This window comes from Eptatretus burgeri, chromosome 7, assembly GCF_056783735.1.
Source record: "Eptatretus burgeri isolate ZD-2024b chromosome 7, Ebu_testis_v1, whole genome shotgun sequence".
In the NCBI taxonomy this organism is placed as follows: Eukaryota; Metazoa; Chordata; class Myxini; order Myxiniformes; family Myxinidae; genus Eptatretus; species Eptatretus burgeri.
Genome location: NC_140967.1, coordinates 41,571,214 through 41,595,572, shown reverse-complemented (window position 1 = coordinate 41,595,572; position 24,359 = coordinate 41,571,214). Strand labels below are relative to the sequence as shown.

The window sequence follows — 24,359 nt, the reverse complement described above, 5'->3', positions numbered from 1 at the left end:
TAAAAAAGATAAATACTGCTTCTCCTAATCCAAAAGAACCATATACAAATAAATATCAAAAACATATTCCTTGTGGTTTCTGTTATTATATCAAATCATCTGTTGGAGAAAAGTATAACAAACTTGAACATTATCGTGGAAAAAATGCTTCACAAGAGTTTGTAAAACGATTAGAAAAGGATTGTATAAGACTCACTAAATTAATGAAAGAAACAAATGAACCGATGAAATTAACCAAAGAAGAAAAGTTAGAATTTAGAATGAACAATATCTGTCATATTTGTGAGGGGAAAATTAAGGAGTCTAAAGTTAGAGACCATTGTCATCTTACTGGTAAATATAGAGGTCCCGCTCATTCCTGTTGTAATCTTAATTATAAATTACCTTCTTTTATTCCAGTCTTTCTTCACAACAGCGCCAACTATGATACACATCTATTTATAAATGAACTTTCAAAAACACCAGGGAATATTTCTGCTATAACAAACACAAGTCAAAAGTATATTTCATTTTCAAAAATGATATTCACAAAACCTTTAACTCGTATTAGGTTTTTAGATTCTTACAAAGTTTATGGGAACACCACTAGCCTACCTCGCATCAAATCTAAGCTCCACGGACTCTTTTCCAAATCTTAATTCATTCTTTCCAAGAGGAAATTCTCACTAAAGAGGAAATTCAGATTAAAGAGAATTCAAAGTAAAGAGAAACTCTAATTAATGAAGAAATTCTAACTGAAGATGAAATTCTAATTATAAAGAAAATTCGAACTAAAGAGGAAATTCAGATTAAAGATGAAATTCTGATTAAAGAAGGAATTCTTACGAGAGAGAAATTCAAACAAGGAATGAAATTCAAAGTAAAGAGAAAATTCTTACAAGTAAGAATTTATCCTTATGATTATATGGATTCATTTATGAGATTTAAAAAACACAACTTCCTTCAAAAGAAAGTTTCTATAATAACCTTTATGAAGAAGAGATAAGTGATAAGGAATATAAACACGCACAAGAAATATGGAAAATATTTAAGATAAAGAACCTTGGAGAATATCACGCGATTTATATCTAAAAACAGATGTTTTATTGTTAGCTGATGTGTTTGAAGCTTTTAGATCACTCTGTCATAATAAAAATTGTTATGGATTAGATCCTGCCCACTATTTCACAGCTCCTGGTTTAGCTTTGGAGGTGCAATGTTGAAAATGACAAAACAAGATATAGATTTAATCAGTGATGTGGATATGCTTTTGATGATTGAGAAGTCCAAGAGAGGTGGAATATCACAAGTATGTTCAAAAGATATGCTAAAGCAAATAATAAATATCTTCCAAATTATGATAGTGAAAAAGATAGTAATTATTTGATGTATTTTGATGCTAATAATTTGTATGGATGGGCAATGTCTCAATCTCTGCCTTATGGTAAATTAGAGTGGGTGGAAGAAAAGGATTATGAAAAGGCTTTGATGAATATTGTTATTTCTTCTCAAGAGGAATTGAATGACGAAGAAGAAGGTTATTATTTTGAAGTTGATTTGAGGTACCGAGTGATCTTCATAATAAGCATAAAGATCTTCCTTTTGCATGTGAGAAAGAAACTCCAAAGAAAAGAATGGTTAAGTGATTATCATAAAAGTTTTAATATTAAAGGTAAATCAACAAGAAAAGTTATTAACAACATTCTATGATAAAAGAGGGATATGTTTTGCATCAGAGAAGCTTAAAACAGTTTTTGAGAGAAGGATTGAGAGTAGCTAAAATTCATAGAGTTTTAAAATTTAAACAAAGTCCTTGGGTGAAAAAGTATATTCAATTCAATACAAATATGAGAGCAAATACAAAAAGTAAAATTTGAAGGGGACTTTTATAAATTAATGAATAATGCTGTATTTGGAAAGACTATGGAAAATGTTAGAAACAGGCAAAACATTAGATTCGCAACATCTTGGAAAGAAGCTTGAGATTGATAAATAAACCAAGTTTTGAGAGAGAAGAGGTTTTTTTCAGAGAGAACTTTTCTGCAATTCATATGAAAAAGGAAAGTATTGTAATGGATAAACCAATTTATATTGGAACAGCAGTTCTTGATTTATCAAAGATATTGATGTATGATTATTTGTATAATGACTTAAAGAAAGAGTATGGCGAAAATGTTTCATTGTTGTATATGGACACTGATAGTTTTATCCTAGATATAAAAACTGATGATGTTTATGAAGATATGAAGAAAAAAATATTGGAGTATATGATACAAGTAATTTCAGCAAGAAGAGTGAGTTATTTTCCAAAAAGAATGAAAAGGTTATTGGTAAGTTTAAGGATGAGTTGGGTGGAAAAGTAATGAGTGAGTTTATTGGATTGAGAGCAAAGGCATATGCTTATAAGTATGGTGAACAGATTGATAAGAGGTTAAAGGGAATAAAGAAATATGTAATAAAGAAATCAATAACTTTTAGAAATTATTATAATTGTTTGATGAATAAGAAAGAAGAATATAGGAAAATGAATACAATAAGAAGTTATAAACATAACATATATAGTGAAGAAGTAAATAAAAGGCATTAGGAGCCTTTGATGATAAGAGATTTATTTTAGATAATGGAATAGATTGTGTTCCATATGGATATTGTATGATAGAGTGTATAAAATAGATTATGTTTTAACGATGGGAAGATGGGTTAGGGTTTTTAAGGGCAACACTTGTGGTTTTTCACAATATATAAATGGTTAAACCAAGTATTAATCAAACTAAAGAGTGGAGAAAATCTCAGTCTTGGTATATAAATGGAAAACATAATGAATGTGAAAAATATCAAATAAGTCTTATTGAAAAAATAACTAAAACAAAGGTAAATAAAACAAATAAGCGAATTAATTTAAAAACTAGTAAGTTAGAGGATGTAAAGAAAAAAAATGAATATCCTTGAATGGACTGAAAACTTTGATGGTTATCAATTGAACAATGAAAAAACAATTTACTATAATCTCAAAATGATATGTGGCTCAGGAGGTGGTCAGATGAGAGCATTAAGAGAAGTTTATCATTTCGTAATGGCACAAATGGGGTATCTTCAATATAAAGATTCAAATGTTTTGTTTGTCAATATTTTAGATGGGGATTATTGTGCAAAGAAAATTAAACTATTGAAGGAATTTGAGAATGAACAAATCTTTATAGGTTCAATGAGTGAGCTGTTCAACCCCCAGGTGTTCAATTCAATGAGGTTCAACCTCCAAGTTAAAAGGGGAGACAAATAAATATACCTTGGGATAAAAAGGGGATTTATTTTTAGGGAAAAAAAATATAAATCGCTGAAAATCCCCCATTCATTTACATGGGGAAAAGTGAGCCAGAATCAGTATTCTTACCCTACTTATAATTAATAGGCTGCCGCTCAACGATTTAAATCATAACCGCACTAGAAATCGAAGTGTCAACATCACCGTCATGCCGAAGAAAAAAAAAAACATGGAGTCTGGAACACTGACGCAAAACATTACCTCGACGTGTTTCGACTTATGAGTAACTTACAAGTAACGTGTGTCGACGTGTGTCAACGATCGCATAACGTGCCTACAACTTATAGCCAGCATATGCGGAACGTGTGCGTCATACGCTGGCATACGTCAAAAATTTTCAGCATGCTTGAAATTTCACGTGAGAGTATCGTTGGGCATAGGTTGTGAACGCCAACAACACGCTAAGCATTCGTTGGTATAAGTTATCTATATGTTAAGGCCCGGTCACACCTTGACGTTTTAACCAACGTATGCCGATTTTTGAATTTTTTTTCTAAAACGCTGGCACACGTTGAATACGTTATGGGTAAGTTTTGATAACATTGAGAGCACGCTGAAAAACACTGCCATACGTCGTTGTACGTTGGCTTTAAACGTTGTACTTTTCGGTTGTCCTCAAATTTTTGCATGCTTGAAATTTCACGACGTATGCCGGCGTATGACTCACACGTTCCGCTACGCTGGCCACAAGTTGTATGCACGGTCTGCGATCGTTGACAGACGTCAACACATGCTACTTCTACTTGAAAGTTAATCATAAGTTGAGACACGCCGAGGTAATGTTTAGCGTACCTGAAACTTATTTCTAACCTATGATTAACGTGTTGTTGGCACGTTACGCGATCGTTGCCACACATCGACAGACGTTACTTTTAAGTTACTCATAGGCTGAAAGACGTCGGTATAATGGATCGTCCTTGCGTCAGCGTCCACGGCCACGGCCAGGACACTTATTTGCAGCATTCTTCAAACTTTTCTTCGGCATGACGAGGATGTTCACACTTCGATGTCGAGCTTGGCTATGATTCCAATTGTCCATCGGCAGCGTCTATTTAAATAGTCGAGTTTGAGCGTTTTAACACGTTCAGAAGAAACACTTCAAATTTCAAAACCTCAGCGTCAAAAAACAAAGGCGAGCGACAGCAATTTAAATCGTTCATTGTAAACAATGAAAATAGCAGAGTGGTACCGTTTAAAAGTCGTTGAGTGTAAAAAAAAAATCCAATTGTTGAGCGCAAACGTCTACTTTCAATAGTCGAGTTTGAGCGATTTAACACGTTCAATAGAAACGATTAAAATTTCCGAGCGCCAGCGTCAAAAAACAAAGGCGAGTGACAGCAATTTAAATCGTTCATTGTAAACAATGAAAATAGGTGAGTGTTACCGTTTAAAAGTCGTTGAGTGTAAAAAAAATCCAATTGTTGAGCGCAAGCGTCTACTTTCAATAGTGGAGATGCAGCCATTTAAATCGTTGAGTGGCAGCCTATGAACCTACCCGTGGACACGCGGACGCAAGGACGCAAGGACGATCCATCATAACCCACACCCTCCCCCTCACACTCACCTACTACTGCCAACATGAACAAACTACTACTAATACTAATACTAATACTAATACTAATACTAATACTGATACTGATACTGATACTGATACTGTTACTGCTGACATGGACATCGACTCAAAAAGGACTCGAAAACACTGTTGGGTTCCCCTTTTATGAACACCATTTTTATATACCAATTCCCAAAACCGCTGGGAACACGTCTTTATATGGCAGTTGTAAGCTAGAAACACATTCATTTTTTTTTTTGTCGACCGGAAGACGTCATTGGAATACGTCTACATACGTCGATGTGTGTTAGGACTACGTAAAGAATTGGTTCAAAGCACGTCAAACATAAGTTAGAAATAAGTTTTGCGTAAAAAAGACATTACCGCGACGTGTTTCGACTTATGAGTAGCTTATAAGTAGCCTTTGTGGACGTGTGTAAGCGTCCACATATCGTGTGTAAAACTTATCCCCATCGCATGCGGAACGTGTGTCATACGCCGAGTACGTCGTAAAATTTTGAACATGTTTAAAATTTCTTGACGTACTCTACTTACTACGACGTATGATAGCGTACTTTAGCGTTCTACTCACGTATACCAAACTTACTCATACCGTATTTGACGTGCCCCAACGTTTTAGACACATTTTTCTTAGGTCGGCATACGCTGGCAAGATCGCCAAGGTGTGACCGCGATGTTGACACTTCCATTTCTACGGCAGTTATGATTCGAATCGTTGTGCGTCAGCCTTTTAATAGGCTACGTCACGACATCGTCGGCGATGCGTGCAACGCGCTATGCCGAAGTTAGACTATCGTTGGGCATCGGTTGTGTAGGCCGACAACAGGTTCAGCATTCGTTGGTATAAGTTATCTATAATACAACGAAACGTTCTGTGTCCATTACTAATATGTTATGCATACGACCAACTCGTTATGAATACGTCCGAATCTTTAAAAAAAATCATCAAAAGTTCAACGTCAGCCAGCGTTTTACATACATTTTAATACGTTGCCATCGCTGGCTAAAACGTCAAGGTGTGACCGGGCCTTTATCGAAACGTTCTGTGTACATTACTAATACGTTATGCATAAGTCCAACTCGTTATGAGTATGCCAAAACTGAAAAAAACATCAATAGTTCAGCGTACGCCAGCGTTTTATATACATTTTGATACGTTGCCATACGCTGGCTAAAACGTCAAGGTGTGACAGTGGCTTTCGGGCCATACGTTGACTGTGACAGGAGAGGAAGTCTGCGAGCCATGAGTGGAGATGGCCTTGGATACCATAGGAAATGATAATTATGATGATAATTCATGACAATTATGATGACAATGATAATTATGATGTCACGTCACATGGTGTGGCAGCCAGGTTGGAAAAATGGAAAAAATTTGGAGCTCTGTATCTCTGAAACCGCACCAAGGAAAAAATTAAACCTTCGCAAATGGAAACTGCTCCTTATGATTTTTTTAAAATGATGTCATAGGTGCCTTCATTATGACGTCATGATTGAACATGAAGAATGCTACATCCGATGAGTTTGAAAATTTTTGGGGTCATCCAGGGATGAATTGGTCCACAAAAAAAAAACTGATGACATCATTGGTTCTGTGAATTGGTAGATATATATATATATATATATATATATATATATATATATATATATATATATATATATATATATATATATATATATATATATATATATATATATATATATTGTTGCGAATTTGCGCCCGCCGGCGTGCGGACGGCCGCGTCACTCGAATCGTGTCCGCGTCGCCCAGGGGGTCCATTTAGTGTGTGTGTGTGTGTGTGTGTGTGTGTGTGTGTGTGTGTGTGTGTGTGTGTGTGTGTGTGTGTGTGTGTGTGTATGTGTGTGTGTGTGTGTATGTGTGTGTGTGTGTGTGTGTGTGTGGCGCCAGTCTGTTAAGTAGAATTGTTAAGTGCTTTTCGCTCACTGTACATTGCATATTATATTTGTGGTGAAGTCTGCTCTGTGTCTCCCTCCCTTATAAATAAACCCTCCTGTTAAATGTTCTAGTTCGTTGCCTGTCATTTCTCCTATTGACCCAGCGCGGTGTGGGCTTGAGAAATAGTGAGGCCGTCTGTGCCATAAGTTGTCATTGGGTCCGGCGCGTCTTTGGTAACTTCCGCTCGGTTACGTCAGATCCGAGTCGGTGATAGCGACTCGGTTCGAACAAAGTCGGTCGAGGGTGTGGCTTCCCTGGTTGCTAGACGGCGTGAGTACTTAGGTAAATTTGAATTAGACAAGTGGACCCTACCTCACGCCGTCAAAATATTGGCGACCACGGTTCTTTAAGTGACCCGTCAACTCCAGAGTTATCCGGGGTGACGACCTTTTAATCCCGGGTGTTCGGCGGGAGACGGCCCGATTACTCCGTCGAGCAGTCGTCCTCACTACCAAACCCGGCACCACAACAAATTGGTGTCAGGAGTGGGTTCGAACCCCTCCGCTTCCAGAGAAATTTACGGGATTCGGATCAGGGTGTGTGGAGCAACCCCCTCCCCCCCTCCACCCCGGTTCCCTCCAAATTAGAGTGCTTAAATTGTTCTCAGATGCACCATGGTGGGCCAAGACAGGCTGGAGCAGGTGGGTTCAGACCTAAGTTTAAGGGAATCCATGGTGCAGGACGACACCCCCATGCAAGAAGACATTTCCCCACAGCCAAACCCAGAGGTTGTAATGGGCGCAGGAGGGGCGGCGTATAACCCCCTCCTCCGTCAAATTTCCCCCCCGATCCCTGCCGGTTCTGCACACCATCATGGCGAGTTGGCTCCGCCGAGTCCACTTGACAGGAGCCAGCTGTTGGAAATTCTGATGCAAAAAATGGATGCGAAATATATGACTTATATGAAAAGACATATAGACAAAGATTTTGATATCAAGAAAGTTTACTAAAGGTACATAGTTGTTATGTAAACCCCTTTCAACTGAAAAGGAAAATTTGGGAAATTCCTCGAAATACAGATGTCCTTGATTTCTTCTCATTTTATGGTTTAACAGTATCAATTATAACTTTATCCAGCTTCATAATGTAATCAATAACAATTTCAAATCAGATATTAACACTGAGCGATAATTTGATAATACAATTATTTTGATTACATCATAGATGACAACACCAGACAGAGCTAAAAAGTTAATTGATGTTCAGGGGAAGCAAATATCTCGGTACCTCTTTAATAAGATAACTGAAATATTACTGAGGAAAGTAAATATATGAACAAAGTTTTCGACAGCAAGATATTCATCAAAAGTAATATTGTCGTTATGTTAACCCTGAAGATGCATTTCTACATGGTCTTCAGAAGGTGGCAATTCATGCATGCATGATCTGAATTTGTAATTCAAGCCACTGGATAGCAAGGAAGTCTAGACTATCTCATTTATTTATTTTTAATCAAACCAAAAGCCATTTCTCGTTTCATGGAATTGAGTATTCGACATCCAACTTTGTGGATCAAACCACTCCACAAGGGCAACGTCTTTTGCATCTACCTTTTTTGGCATTTGCAGGAAGTGTTGATTAAATTGGGTTTTGGGAGCTCAGTCATTCGGTTTGCAATTCGGTGGCCATTTTCTGTTTTCCTTCCAAATTTGATTGGATCTGGTCAGGCTGGTTGAGACTGGGATGCTCATTTGCAAGTGGCTAGCTGGTGTATGTAAGGAGGAGTACATGAAGTATTCAAAAGAGCATGTGGTAAGGGAAGACTATTGATTATGGGGGATTTTAACTTGCCAGGGATAGATTGGGTTGAGGAACATGTAAAGGGAAGAGCAGATGAGGATTTCCTAGTTTTAGTCCAGGATTGCTTTTTAACCCAGTTTGTAAATAAGCCCATTAGGGGGAGTGCAGTGTTAGACCTCCTTTGAAGTCACGATCCCAATTTCATGGAGGAGGTGGAGGTCGGGGAGTATTGAGGAGCACGTGTCTACAACATTGTGTGTGCAAAGACTCTGTTAAGGGTTAGAGTTCAGGATAGTAGAGTGAGGCTATTACATTTCAGGAAGGCAAACATTGAGGGTATGAGGAGAGTGTTGGGTGATGTTGATTGGGAGAAGCTAACAATAGGACAATCAGCATCAGTAAAATGGGAAGCCTTGAAGGAACAAATGCGTAGAGTGCAGAGGAAGAACATTCCAATGAGGTGTAAAACTAGAAGCAGAAAGAGACCAGGGTGGTTGAGTCGTGAGATAAGGAATGCTATTAAGGAGAAGCAGAAGGCATTTATTAGGTTCAAAATAACAGGACTGGAGTTAGATTTATAACACCATTGGAGTAAGGCCTGAGTTATTTTATAACTTGGTTTACGGATCCGCCGATAGTATATTTGCCGAAATGAAATATAAGTATAAAACACATTTTTAGCCATTTATATTTATACATTTTCTGCCGAAGGTGCAAAAGTTTCAAAACCTGAAATGTAAACGTCGGCATTTATTTTCAAAATAAAATTTCGTGCGCGCACAAAAATGCCGAGTCACCTTTAACCGAGCTGCGCAGTTGTCTTCGGTCATGGCGTCTGAGCAGTGGCCTGCGTGGTTCAGATTGACTGTTGTTTCTGGGGCGAAAGTGATTGTTTTTTGTTTTTTGTTTTTTTTTATACCTTGTCGAGGCTCGTGTAGAGCTAACACACAACGCACATCAAGGGGGGCATGAGACAAGAGGGGAGGGAGTGGGAAGGACAAAACAGTGGGGAACAGAGACATTAGGACATCTGTGGAAGAGAGAGGGATGGGACGGGGAACATGGGGAATAGAAGATGGACATTATAGGGACTTTCAGGAAGGAAAGCAGGGAATTTGAAGGAGGTGGGCTTGGGTGTATTATCGGGGGTAGAAAAGATCGAGGATTTGGATGGGGGATGATAAGAGGTGGTGGTAAACAGCTGTTTTGAAGGCCTGGAGGGAAGAGTGGGAATGAATAGAGTGAGGGAGTTTATTCCAAAGGCGGGGAAAAAGAGGAATGAAAGAGTGAAGGTGAGCAGTGATTCGTGATTTGGTAGTTTTACCAGAAGGGGGTTGTTGGCGGACCTTGAGCGCCCTGCTGAAATGTGGTAGGGACAAATCGCAGAGAGAGCGGGGGGGGGGGGGGTGGGGCGAGGCTGGAGAGGAGACGGTAGAAGACAGAAAGACCACCGACTAACCTGCGGTGAATGAGTGAGAGGCCCAAAGACTCAGCCTCATTGCGGGAGATGCCAATGATCCAAAATGGCTTGGTTTCTACAGCGTGAAGTCGAGAAAGGTGGGAGGCAGGAGCACCAGCCCAGAGTGGAGAGCAGTACTCCATCAGGCTGCAGACAAAAGCTTTGTAAGTGGTCAGGAGCTCAGGTGGGCCGAGGAAGGACTTTGCACGATGGAGGATTCCCAGTCGGCGACTGGCTTTGGAGGCGAGGTTTGAAATATGGCTTTCCCAAGAAAGGTCATGGCAGATAGTGAGACCCAGAAGCTTGAAAGAAAGGACTTCTTCCAGAGGATTGTTGAGAAAGTGGATGGGGGATTTTCTAAACGGTCCTTTCGAAGAGACATAGTGAGAGTGAGATTTGTCCGGATTGAAAGACATGTTCCACGTGTTGGACCAGTTTGTGATTTTATTCAGATCTGCAGTGAGTTGCTTGCCGGTCTAAGGGATAACCGATGGTACGGCAGAGGGTGGAGTCATCAGCAAACAGATATAGAGCATTTTCCAGAGATTCGGAGAGATCATTGATGAAAACCAGAAAAAGAACAGGGCCCAGAACGCTACCTTGAGGAACTCCAGCGTGGACAGGAAGAGGGGATGAAAGAACTCCATTTAGGGCCACACGGTGACTGCGACAGGAGAGGAAGTCTGCGAGCCATGAGTTGTTAAGAAGTATGTCAGCAGTTTTAATTTGAGTGACTGTATTGGTGATTTAATCACGCAGCATCTTGACGACGAATATTCTGGCCGAACTATTGCATCAATTCAGTGCAGCAGCAGGGATGATTCGCACGCTACTCTCGATCGTGCCGATTTTGTTGCCATCCAAAGTTGTCCACCGCTGTTCGTATTGAAAGATTTCGGTGCCAAGTACGTCAAAGTTTCCCTGCGAGATGCTGATATTCAGCCTTCAACGGACCAGAAATCAGCCTTTGATGTGCTCATGGGGATGGGGGAGACGGTACGATCAGATGCCCACTGAAAACTAAGCTGGTTATGGCTCTGATTGACTGTTTTGAGGGTGTTGACTCTGAGTAGACACCTTTTTTTAATCATATCCAGCACTATGCATTGGTGTGCACGCACACATCTACAACTTGGACAGTAATTTTCTCAGCATTGTTTCCATTTGTTTGATGATCCAACAGGTCTTTGATGATAAGAAAAACATGCCAGACTATATTGTAAAAACAAGTTTTAATCCTTCTTTATTGTTTTTCACATCAAATGATACAGTGAACAATGGCATCCTGCATTTGAATGGTTTTCCATCTTCAATGTTTTCTTAGATCCTCCTGGTCCGGGATTTATATCCCCCCCCCACCACCCCGCCCACCTACCCTTGTCTTTTCCATGGAACATCCGAAAAAAAATCATAAAAATATATAATTTCTAAAAATTGAAATTATATTTATATTTATATTTCAACCTACCGACCCAACATTTTAGCTGAAGAACTGTGTAAACCAAGTTATAAAATAACTAAGGCCTAAACAGAAGTAAGTGAAGAAAATAACTCGGCAAGCCAAAAGAGAGTATGAGGACATGGCTAAGAATATTACACATAATAGCCAGGCTTTCTTGAAGTATATCACGGGAAAAGAACAGGTTCGGACCAGTGTGGGCCCGTTGAGGAACAGCACCGGGAGAGTGGTTAGTGAGGAAAGTGAAATGCCCTGCTTATTAAACAGGTATTTTGCTTCAACTTTGACACAAGAACAGTCAGGAGAATTGCCAATAGCTGAGAGTATTTATCAAGGAGGTGAGAAAGGGCATTTACAGAAGATCCAGGTTGGAGTGGAGGAAGTAAAGGAACAGCTTGGTAATCTAAGAGAAGATAAGGTGCTGGAGCCAGATAATATGCACCTGAGAGTATTGAGAGAAATGGCTGAGCAGGTAAGCGAGACATTGACGGATATTTTCAATACCTCACTGGAGGCAGGAGAGGTACCAGAGGATTGGAGAGTAGCAAATGTAACACCATCATTTAAGAAAGGATCCAGAGACGAATTGGGAAACTATCGACCTGTTAGTTTGACTTCAGTTGTGGGGAAGGTTTTGGAGACATTAATTAAGGACCAGATGAGGAACCATTTAAATAAATGAAAACGAATTAAAGGTAGTCAACATGAATTTACCAAAGGTAGTTCCTGTTTAACAAATCTTTTAGAGTTCCATGAAGCAGTGTCTGATTGGGTGTATAAGGGAAAGGCTTAGTGATGCTGGCTTAGTGAGAGGAAGCAAAGAGTAGCTGAGAATGGGAGGATGTCTTGCTGGGAGGATGTAGGTAGTGGGGTACCTCAGCGATCAGTACTCAGACCATTACTATTCATTATTTACATCAACGATTTGGATAATGGGGTGAATAGTAGGCTTTCCAAATTTCTGGATGGCACAAAGCTTGGAGGTAAAGTGGATATCAGAGGGGGTGGTGATCAGATACAGGAAAGTATTGATACTTGCATAGATTGGGCAAAAGATTGGCAGATGGAATTTAACCTGAGCAAGTGTAAGGTGTTGGGGATGGAAAAGAATAATGAAAATAGAGATTACAGGATGCAAGGGGTAATTTTGGAGCATGTCACACAGGAAAAGGATCTGTGGGTGGTAATAGATACGGGAGGTAAGCAAGCAACACAGTGCCAGGCAGTGATAGGTAAAGCAAATCGGGTTCTAGGCTGTATTCGGAGGGGGATCATTTATAAATCAAAAGAGGTGGTGTGAACATTGTACAGGAATTTAGTGAGGGCCACATCTCAAATATTGTGTACAGTTTTGGTCACCACAGTTCCAGAAGGACATAGATGCCATAGAGAGGGTTCAGTGTAGGGCTATTAGATTGATTCTGGGCCGAGCTAGACTCAGCTATGAGGAGCGGTTGAAGGAGACAGGGCTTTATACACTAGAAAGGAGGTGGTTACGAGGAGATATGATCGAGATGTTTAAGATAATGAAATGAATAGATAAAATAAGTGCAGATGAATTATTCAACAGAGTAGACAGTGATCGAACCAAGGACCATATCCTGAGAGTAAAGAAGAGGAGAGTTAAGATGGTAGTAAGGCAGGGGACTTTCACTCAGAGAGTAGTTAATGCATGGAATGGTCTCCCTGTAAAGGAAGCGGCAGCAGAAACAGTACAAGTTTAAATTGGAATTAGACAGATACCTGGAAGTTATGGAGATAAAGGGGTATGGGGATGTTGGCAGGACTTTCAGGTAGTTTGAACATCGATGGGTGATTGTGTGCATGTGTACGGAGTGCTGTTGGTGGGGGTCTCATCAAGGGGTGTTGTGTGTTTGATGTGTGTGTTTTTTAACGAAGCCCATGCCCCCTTCCCGAGGAAAAAAAAACCCATCTATATACAATATACATACAAAAACTACAAAAACTCAAAAACTACAAAAACGTCACATTTCTCTTTATTCATTCTAATTCTTGCTTTTTCTTTTCTTTCATTTGTCTTTCTTTACCGACCTATATAGAAGTGAATTAATGTACAAATCTTTCTGTAATGCTCATTTGGCTGCGCCTGGATGGATTTGAGGGTAGTGGAGTAGCGGATGTTACCTGAATCCTATCCTGGTTCCTCCTGATGACACAATCTTTGCTCTTTGTTTATTTCCGTTAATTCCAATGACTCCAATGCAGTATTTCGTCTTCCGTATAATTGGGATACCAATGTTTGGCCCCAGCAGTGGCCTACTTGATAGGCAGCTCTCTTTATGTGCTCTTTCAAGGCTGCCTGTGTCGGAGGGATGCTTTTCCAGTTGACTCCCTTTTGCAAACAGCGGCTCCCTCGCTTGGTTTAAATACTTGCTTTCACTTGTTCCACCATAGAGAAGACCAACAAATCTCTCAAGGCGACTGACTCAATGCGTCATCAGACACTGATGATGGTGTGGTTGAGATGAACAAAAGCTTCCGTGATTTCTGATAAGGCTTTCCATGTATCCCATGCTGTTTTCTTCCCAATGCTGCTGAATGAGGACAGTGTCACAACCGGTAAATGCATGGAAAAAAGGTCGACCTTTGGCCTTTGGCTTTCTGTTCTCCAAGGGTGGCTGCAATTGTTTGAATTGGTTTGTATCTGAAGTGCTTCTTCACTCCAAAAGCGATCCATAATTCATCAAGGTGAAGACAATGGAACGTGGCAATGGCCAATACAACTACATCAGTATCAACTGTTCTCATTAAAACTTTGCTGTGGCCTTGTGCATAATGTAAAGTGTGCAATAGTATCCTAGAGTCTGCCTCTTCATGGTTGCATGGTGATAGATCATGCTGTATGTCACTTTGATATGATGACAAAACTTCATTGTCTTGTGGTTTGTATAATTCCTTCCCTGGGATAGCTCGGGTAGAAATACACACTTCTAGGTACAGGAACAGCTAGCTCTGTTTTATTTTCTCCGGCCCAGAAAAAAAACTGTGCGAGTTGTTTGGAATTGGTGTAGAACCTTGAAGCGATTTCCAATTATCTGTGTTTTGTCTTGCAGAGTTTTTCAGGCTGTTTTCATCATATTAATCCCACACAATGTCTACACGGTCAGCTGAGTCTAAGTAAAGTGATTGAGTATATGTGGCAAGAACATTTTTTTCTGCACAGTTAACAAAGGTTTTCAATCTTGTGGTTGAAACATATTTACAAAAACAGAGCCACCAAGGACTTTTGCACTTAAAGGATTCAAAACAACCAACAAGGTCTGACTTCGTACATGCTCTTCACTGCCCCATATCAGAAAAAGCTGGTGGAATTGCCTGATATTCATGACTGAAAAATTTGTCCATATCAGCGTTTCTTGACTCTCAAGATATATACATTCTTGAAAAAAGCTCACAGTTGCTTCTGAGAGTGTTTATTTGGTGGACAGTTCTGGCCTTCGTTTGGGGGGCTTTTGTGAAAAGTGGAAGTTTGTTCTTTGGGATGATATTTGTTGTTTGAGCCGAGCACTTCACGAGTCTTTCTTCGACATATTGGTCAAATGAAGTTTGACCAATGCTCTCGATGGTCTTGACAGTTTTTTTTTTCTCGATACCATCTCGAAGCTCGTGTAAGAGGGAAAAGTTGCAATAGAGTCTCTCCCAAGTACTTATTTTATGTCTAATCAAAGCAGGAGGCATCATCATCGAGCTAAATAATCTTGTGCATACATTTCAATATTCTCCTGCGTGAAAGGAATACTGTGTTAGTAACTTTCATGAAAGTGTTACGTTACTAAACTGAGTCAATGCAATTGCATCTCATGTTGACGCTTTTGTTATAACATGCTTAAATAATTCCCAAGATCTTCTTTGCACAGTCATCTACTACATAAACCCGACTGCTATCTTTATACAGGGTTAGACTGAAATTCCACTTCATATGTGTGCATGATTTACAGATATAATGTGGCCATTCAAGGTAAATGGCACGCTAACAAAGAAACAAGAGGGGGAACGTTTGAGACTTATTTCATTTAATTTCTTGACCTCAAAAACATATGAATTGGTACCAGAATTTTCATTGTAGCTAATATGGAAGCAAAGATGCGTAGAAAATGAGGTTTCATGGCGGCCATTTTGAAAATGTCATTGTTGACGGCCAAGACATGCTCAGATAACGTGTCCTCATCTTAAATGAAAGAGGGGGTAAAAAAAAAAAAACTAGAAGTGTGCAAAATGTGGCACTTTTTCCACATTTTGAACGGTTCTCCCCAAATATTGACTTGATCTACTGGACTATAAGAAAGACTTCTGTGAGTGCAAAGACGTGGAGTCAAAGCTTACCTGTTGAGGAAAATGGCTCCACGAATGGTCTCGAATGCATTAGCTCTTGTGCGTGCCTTCCTCATCTCTTCGGCATCCAGCTCATCAAATACACTCTAAAGGCAAACAGACTGAAAAGCTAACAGGAACCATTAAAGATATTTGGAAGTGGTCAGTTAGACAAACAATAATTTTAAAATATTGAGTACATTCGATTGAACCAGTTTTAAGATATTTTTTCGACATGGTCTTAGGCTCATGGAGGAGCTGCAACACAAATCATGCACACACATGTCGACTAGTAAATGCGACAACACCGGATGTGAATTCAGACAAACAACCACTGAGTTTGGGGGAAGTGACATCAATTCCCAGCGCATTCTGGGTACCAGTCACTGCATTTTATGACATCGCTGTTCTCCCAACATTCAGCGGGGCGATTAAGGGGGAATTTCCTCCTTCATACGGATGCCAACCCAGAGGGTTTATCTGTGCACTGTCCTTTAAATGCTGGGTGTCAAGCAAGGAAGCAGCATGGACCATTTTAAAAGTCTTTGATACGACTCGGCCGGGGTTAAATCAGCTGACCTCACAGAAATCAGAGCGGACGCTCTCACTATTATGACATCGGATTACATCGACTTGGGTTTAGCTGCTGGCTTACTTTGTTGATTAAGCAATGTATGCCACAGGAAAAAAATAATTAAAAGAGCCACACTTAATGCTCGATTGCTAAAATTGTTAAAATAAATACGTAATCATTATTAACCACTAGAAGCACAAGGAAGTCATGTTATTATCATTATGATTATTAATACCAGAGCAGAGTACCCACCATGCGGCCGATCTCATTCAAGGCGTGTAACATGTTTTTCAAACACATCTCTTTATTTGGGCGGTGTATAGGCAACAGACCACTGACTCGATCGATCCGCAAAACAAAAATAAACCTGGTGACGTATATGAAGCAAAAACATGCGGACTGCTTATCTGCATGTACACTCGTAATACACCGTAAAATGCCAAGATGGGCAGAAATTTTTTTTTCTTCAAAACGCGATGGAATCAAACGAAATTTGCACAGGAACAACTTCAGGGTGCCCTCATTAATCCCTGAAATTTTGAGCTTCCTGGGTCAAATCCTATCAGAGGAGTAGATGAAACATACAACATACTTTCCCTCCATTATATATCGATTTGGTGATCAGCTTGCTTTGCGATCCCATCCGAACACATGATTAACTGTTGTAATCTCAGGTGCAAATACCATATGCTGTGTTGATCTGCACATGGTGCACAGAAGTCTTTATAATTCATATGTTTAAAAAAAAAAAAAATACACTGATGCTCCAGCGTAACATCATGGTCCTGAATGTGAAGTGTGTACAAGCTCCTCCATGAGCCAAGATTACTGTTAAAAAGAAAAAAGTTATCATGTAAGCAACTTGTGTGCCATTCGCAAATCTTTCATTCAATTCGGGCAATCAGTCAAAACTCTAAGGGCCGTACCAAATGTTAAAATATATAAATAAAATAGACCAGAAATTTTGCTGGTAGCCAAAGAGAGTGAGTGCAATCCCTGCATGCTGTCGGAATGTTCAGGTTTCAAAGCGTTCGTCATGCACTCACTGACAGACAAGTCGGTGAATATCAGAAGTAGCAACGTTTTCAAATGCATGTTGATGTTATTACCTCAATCACCAAAGGTGGGCAGAGGATATGTTTTCACCTCTGTCTGGCTGTTTTTTTAGCTGTGTTTCTTTGTTTCCTTGTCTGTGAACAGGATATCTCAAAAAAGTTGTGCACCGATTCGGACGAAACTTGATGGACATGCTGGGAGAGGGACAAGGACGAATTGATTCAATTTTGGTGAAGATCCGAATCCGGATCCGGGCGGAGGTATGCGCTCGACCAAGTGCCCTTTCTTGTTCCTCTTGTATTTACTTCCTTTTTCTTTTTGTTTCTCCCTTTATTTCTATCTTTCTTCTCTTTCTCTCTTTGCCAGTCAAAGGATTTGCTGGGAATACTAGTCACCATGGTGTAAGCCACCTATAAGAGCTGGGATAGTTCCCCCCTCCCCCCCATTCCCACAAACCCTTCCCCTCTTCCCTGTCCATTTCCCACCTTACATTGAAGCACGTTCATCAGAAACTCTTCATCGCAGAACTCTGTCTCATCATCTATATTTTCTTTTCTCTGCAAATGCAATTACAAAGCATACAGGAGTGAAAAGATATATAACAGTATCATGGAAACAGAAAGGCAAGTAAGGAAAGAGAAGACATGACGAAGTAGATTGAACGAAAAGAGAGTACACCGTTTGAAGGGCTGTGATCAAGCGAATGTGGTGTGAAGGATTGCAATGGAATCAGTACTTGTACCAAACTTGTGGAAGACAACTACACACAAGACACTGACAGTAAGTGTTAATATCAAAACCATCACCTCTCCTTCGGCATCCCAACCATTCAACTCTTCTGCTGTTGGTAGGTCATCCATACATTTTGGGAACCATTCCACAGGATTATCCTGGTCAGACTAAAAAATAAACAAAGAAAAAAAAAATCACACAGTCAACACTTGGTTAAGACCATGACCACTTCAAGTCCTCCAACATAGGAGTTCACCCTTAAACTCAATACCTTTTCATGTTTCATCAATACTTTTGTATCGACACGACGTGCTATAACTTTTACGAGCACTGTACCAAGCACATCCTCACTATGTGCCTATATCCATGGCATCTGTGGCCTCTGACATGTTATATTTTTTAAAAAATTTAAACATCCTGAAACCAATGGATATTTGTAAATGAAGCTTCACAACCTGCTCCGTTTTCCAATCAATGTCCATCTTCGCTTGGAAAGCTCTGAGCTTGAGGCCGAGACCTCGGCGCCCACGATGATCGGATGGTTCCACAATCTCTTGCCGTCCCTGCTTGTTCTTCCCCAGACCCTCGCCTTCCCGAAATCCCATTTTAGCCTGCACAAGGACGCAGAAAGAATGGCAGACACAACACATTGTTCCACACCACAGCAAACCGATTTATGGCACATCACATTTACACAGGTCACAGCAAACTACATAAATCCAAGGCGACGATGTGTTTCGATGTAAATGTGAATCCACGCTTCCTGTTTAAAGACGCAGCAAGGCAAACCACATGAAAACAATCTTCACGAATAACAAAGTATACGCACCATGAGCTTTTGTGCGACGGGGTTGTACATGGAAAAGCGGGATGACAGACTATCTTCCTGGGAAACACCATCTTGAAGTTCTTCTCCGTCTGGGCATGGACTGCCTCCTGCTTCTTGCTCAGTGTCCTCATCTCCATCACTGCTCAATCTTTCTGTGCATGTGAAAAAATAGTGCCAAAGAAGCTACGTGACATGATATAATGCAATACATGAGAAGTTGAGACATATTTGGGAAGCATTGGAGAGACACCCAATTGCTAAATGTGCGTATAAAACGTTGTTTTAAAACATGAGGGTATGTCGGTGAGGAATAGGTTAGTGTTGATAGCCAAACCACAGCGAGCCAGTAATGCTACAGCCACAACATTTTTTTTTTTTAAGGCAAGTAGAATGATACGAAAAATAAACAAAAAACAAACACAAATTAGAGGTACATTCAGTTGATTTATACTTGGCATGGGGAATCCCGAGCCCACGGACCAGATATCAGATACGGCCCGCGACATGTTTTGATCCGCCCCACGTGGTGATATTTTGTGACGTATTTTACGTAGCGATTATGTAAGAAGTGCTGGCAGGAGAACGTGGAGGTATGTACACTCGCCTCAGAGCTGTCTAGCTTGGATTTTGATCTCAACCCAGCTATAAACTGCCACCCTGGTGATTCACATGCAGGGCGATTCGTCAATATGTGCTCTGACCCTGGGATGGACTTGTACTTGGCGTCCCGCTTGTTAGCAATAGTTGCTGTAAGTTAAAGACCCCACAGTGTCCTTTGCAAAGAGTAAGTGAGCTATCGCTGGCACCATGAACAAATTACAAATTCCTGCACTTGCAGTCGAGTATCTTGTGTTGGGGAGTGGCGACCCGTCCAGGATGTAACCCAATGGCCTAAAGTGGCCTAGCCAATGAAACTGCCTCGGCAACCCTGTGTACCTAATGGCTCAAGGAGGGAAAGAAGAAGACAACGAATTACGTAGGAATATTCAAAGTCACACAAAGTTAATTTCCCAAGAAATGTTATGCAACTTCTTTAATCCTCATAAGGTGTACATACATATATATATATATATATATATATATATATATATATATATATATATATATATATATATATATATATATATATATATATATATATATATATATATATATATATATATATATATGAAAACCATGTTCACTGCTGCAAATGATACAATCATTCTTGGCAGGAAGTTAACAGAAAGACAGAAAGGATTAACTTCACAATCATACACATGCTCTGTATCTCAGAACATATTGTTGCCAGTGTATAACTTTGCAGTTATAGATAAAAGCGAGTAAGAATAAGAATATATTTGTATTACCATTGCCATAAAATGAAGTCTGAACAGTTTGAGACAAAAAGTGGTGAAATTAATGAATATTTTATTTCATCAACGGCCATGGTTGATATAATAGCGATTGTTAAGAAGCGGAAAGTTGACTCGGAGTGTCGTGCTTTTCAGTCAGAAGTCAGAATGATTAGTTACATTACTTATCTGCGTATGTGCTGTTTAAATTACCAACAAATTCATCCATCAATCCATCGGCACAATACTCTGTACAGAGCGTCGGTGCTGCCGAAGCAGTCTCGTGGGCTATCGGGTGCAATCCTGGACGGGTACTCCAACGCAGGATACTCGAATGGCTCAATCATCCCAGCAAGCTGGTAATCATTTTGCCGACCTCGGAAGGATGACAGGCTGAGTCAACCCCACCTGATATTAATTCAATGGCCGCAGAGGATTTGAACTCAGAACCCTGGGATTCCAAGCCCACCACCCTAACCATTAAGCCAACACCGGGCATACCAACAAATCATGAAGCATGTATCCAAGCCACACCCAGATTAGAAATAGCTGTTACGGCCCTCGGACTAGGAAAGGTCCCCAACCTGGGATTTATACAATAAAATAAAAAAATAGGTCGAGGTGTCGACTTGTTCAATTTCCATTCTTGTAAATTGAACCCCAAAAATTTAAGTGCAAAGATCACAGCATTTGCAATATCAACATGCGTCAAAAAACTAGCATGGCATTCAGATACTAACCAACAAGGTACATCAAGTATCAACAATGCTTGGATGTCAACGACTTGCACAGTTGTCAATTACCATCTTGGGCTAAATTACCATCTTGGAACAAATTACCATCTTGGGCTACATTACCATCTTGGGCTAAATTACCATCTTGGGCTAAATTACCATCTTGGGCTACATTACCATCTTGGGCTAAATTACCATCTTGGGCTACATTACCATCTTGGGACAAATTACCATCTTGGGCTAAATTACCATCTTGGGCTAAATTACCATCTTGGGCTAAATTACCATCTTGGGACAAATTACCATCTTGGGCTAAATTACCATCTTGGGCTAAATTACCATCTTGGAACAAATTACCATCTTGGGCTAAATTACCATCTTGGGCTAAATTACCATCTTGGGCTAAGTTACCATCTTGGGACAAATTACCATCTTGGGCTAAATTACCATCTTGGGCTAAATTACCATCTTGGGACCAATTACCATCTTGGGACAAATTACCATCTTGGGACAAATTACCATCTTGGGACAAATTACCATCTTGGGCTAAATTACCATCTTGGGACCAATTACCATCTTAGGACAAATTACCATCTTGGGACAAATTACCATCTTGGGACAAATTACCATGTTGGGACAAATTACCATCTTGGGCTAAATTACCATATTGGGCTAAATTACCCTCTTGGGACAAATTACCATCTTGGGACAAATTACCATCTTGGGCTAAATTACCATCTTGGGACCAATTACCATCTTGGGACAAATTACCATCTTGGGACAAATTACCATGTTGGGACAAATTACCATCTTGGGCTAAATTACCATATTGGCCTAAATTACCCTCTTGGGACAAATTACCATCTTGGGACAAATTACCATCTTGGGACAAATTACCATCTTGGGACAAATTAACATCTCGGCCAAACCACGACGGACTTCTCAGCCCGTGGCCCATCTCATCACCAACCAAGGTGGCCTTTTGACCAACATATCCCACTCCAGTACAATTTCTGTTTCATGGTGCAAAATGGTTTGTAAAAAGGAAACAATATTAAAAAAAAATTTTTACCCAACTTTAACACGAAAGTTCTCAGTAATGGGTGTGAACGATTAAATCTCACAAACATTTGGGAAACCTCTTTGCAGAATGATAAAACTTACTGGGTGTCAAAAGTTTTAGTAAAAAATGAACCAATGTCACAATTTTCTTTACGATTTGTCCTCAATAAAAGGCAATTGTGATCGTTCTTGTGAATTTTTTTTTTTTTTTTTGCACGTGTATAATTGTTGACCAGATGTTTAGTAGTTTTCCTTGTACTATAAAAGGGCCATCAGAGAAGATTCACACCGTGGAAGAAGATATCTGGAACTTGGGTAGGAACGACGGTCCTGAAGTGACGTCACCATTGTGCAATCACAGGGGCAGCCGACTTAATGCAGTAATCGAATTGCACCAAATGAAAGGAAATATTCGGATTTATTTAATGGTTTCGATCCCTATGATCGTGTAAAATCGCTTAAAGCAAGAAGTCCATCTTTTGGGTTCAACAGATTTACAACTTCGGGGTCACAATACATGAGCTGATCGGAGGTGGTCGTTTTTGGGGGGGGGGGGCGGGGGGGGCAACCCACTGAACGAAGCGGCCCGACTTCGATGCGAGAACACAGGCCAAGCATTACAGTAATCATAACAATGTATATTCTGTATTAAACAGTTCCCAATGAGCACCTGCCGCACCTCTTCCGTCGAGCCTGGCTTTCTTGGCGCTCTTAGTAATAGTATCGTCTTCGTCTAAACGTTTTTTCGAATACCACTGCTTAACATCGCTACCCCTTTCCTCACGACATGCCATACTGTTTCACCAGCCGTCCCCTACACGAGCTTCCTCAAATGTCACAACGCAATTCGGGGAAGCGACGGTTTTCATCTGCTCCACTTTGCTTTCCCTTTGTCAGTCTTGCATTTTAGACTTTAATAGCGTTTCTTTAATTGATGATTTAACACATCTTATTTAGTTTAAAAAAAAAAAAAAAAACATGAAAAAAAATTAACTTCTCGGAAATTACTAAACACGAACTAGATGTGGAAGTAGGAATCCAGCATCGCTTCGTAAAACTGTCGCTATACGCCACGAATGGCAATCTTGCATTTTAGACTTTAATTGCGTTTCTTTAATTGTTGTTTTAACACATGTTACTTAGTAAAAAAATAATAATAATAAAATAATAATAATAATAATAATTTTAAAATAATAATAATATTAATAAAAAAATAAAAAAATTTCACTTCTTGGAAATTACGAAACACGAACTATATGTGGAAGTAGGAATCCGGCATCGCTTCGTAAAACTGTCGCTATACACCAGGAATGGCAATCTTGCATTTTAGACTTTAATAGCGTATCTTTAATTGGTAATTTAACACGGCTTATTTAGTAAAAAAAAAATAATGATAAAAAAATAATAATAATAATAAAAAACATAAATAAATAATAATTAAAAAAATTAACTTCTCGAAAATTACGTTACACGAACTACATGTGGAAGTAGGAATAAAACTGTCAATAAAAAATAAAATAAAGACACATCGCTTCGTAAAACTGTCGCGATACACCACGAATGACAATCTTGCATTTCCGTGATTGAAGTGCTCTTTTGTCAGAACGATAAAATAAGTACAGTGAATGGATTACAAAATAAAGAAATAATTCAACCAAATTATAATGGATTAACCAATCAAACGAGTCGTCGAAGCGAGATCATTGGAAAATGCTGGAAAGGGCGGGACTTCGATCTTTATCAGAGTATTAATAATCGGGTGTGTTCCATCACCAACTATAGTTTATGGAACACGATATCCCGCCAGTGTTCAGATATATACTTCGATTTAAATGAAACTAGTACGGGCCCGTAGGTGCGTGCATGTATGTGCAGGCCTCTCTCGCCCCCCTCTCTCGCCTCCTCTCTCGCCCCCCTCTCTCGCCCCCCTCTCTCGCCCCTCTCTCTCGCCCCCTTCTCTCGCCCCCCTCTCTCGCCCCCCTCTCTCGCCCCCTCTCTCGCCCCCCTCTCTCGCCCCCCTCTCTCGCCTCCTCTCTCTCGCCTCCTCTCTCTCGCCCCTCTCTCTCTCGCCCCCTCTCTCGCCCCTCTCTCGCCCCTCTCTCTCGTCCTCTCTCTCGCCCTCTCTCTCGCCCCTCTCTCTCGCTCCTCTCTCTCACCCCTCTCTCGCCCCTCCTCAATTGTGACGCCCTCTCTCACCCCTCTCTCCCCCTCTCCCCC

General features: G+C 40.1%; 1 protein-coding gene across 2 annotated transcripts in view; it reads right to left on the bottom strand.

The window, feature by feature from the left end:
• CMTR1 (cap methyltransferase 1) overlaps nt 1-23,046 on the bottom strand; it is an 88,439-nt gene extending 65,393 nt beyond the window's left edge. Inside the window, exons 1-6 of one of the 2 annotated variants that reach the window (XM_085888139.1) lie at nt 22,813-23,046; nt 19,013-19,164; nt 18,639-18,794; nt 18,258-18,350; nt 17,937-18,008; nt 15,834-15,928 (exon numbers count right to left, since the gene is read on the bottom strand). In XM_085888139.1, coding sequence (XP_085744265.1) covers nt 15,834-15,928; nt 17,937-18,008; nt 18,258-18,350; nt 18,639-18,794; nt 19,013-19,164; nt 22,813-22,936 — 692 coding nt within the window. In that variant the 5' untranslated portion in view covers nt 22,937-23,046. The remainder of the gene's footprint in view (nt 1-15,833; nt 15,929-17,936; nt 18,009-18,257; nt 18,351-18,638; nt 18,795-19,012; nt 19,165-22,812) is intronic. The other variant, XM_085888140.1, reaches the window with a different exon arrangement.
• Nucleotides 23,047-24,359: the final 1,313 nt, after the last annotated feature.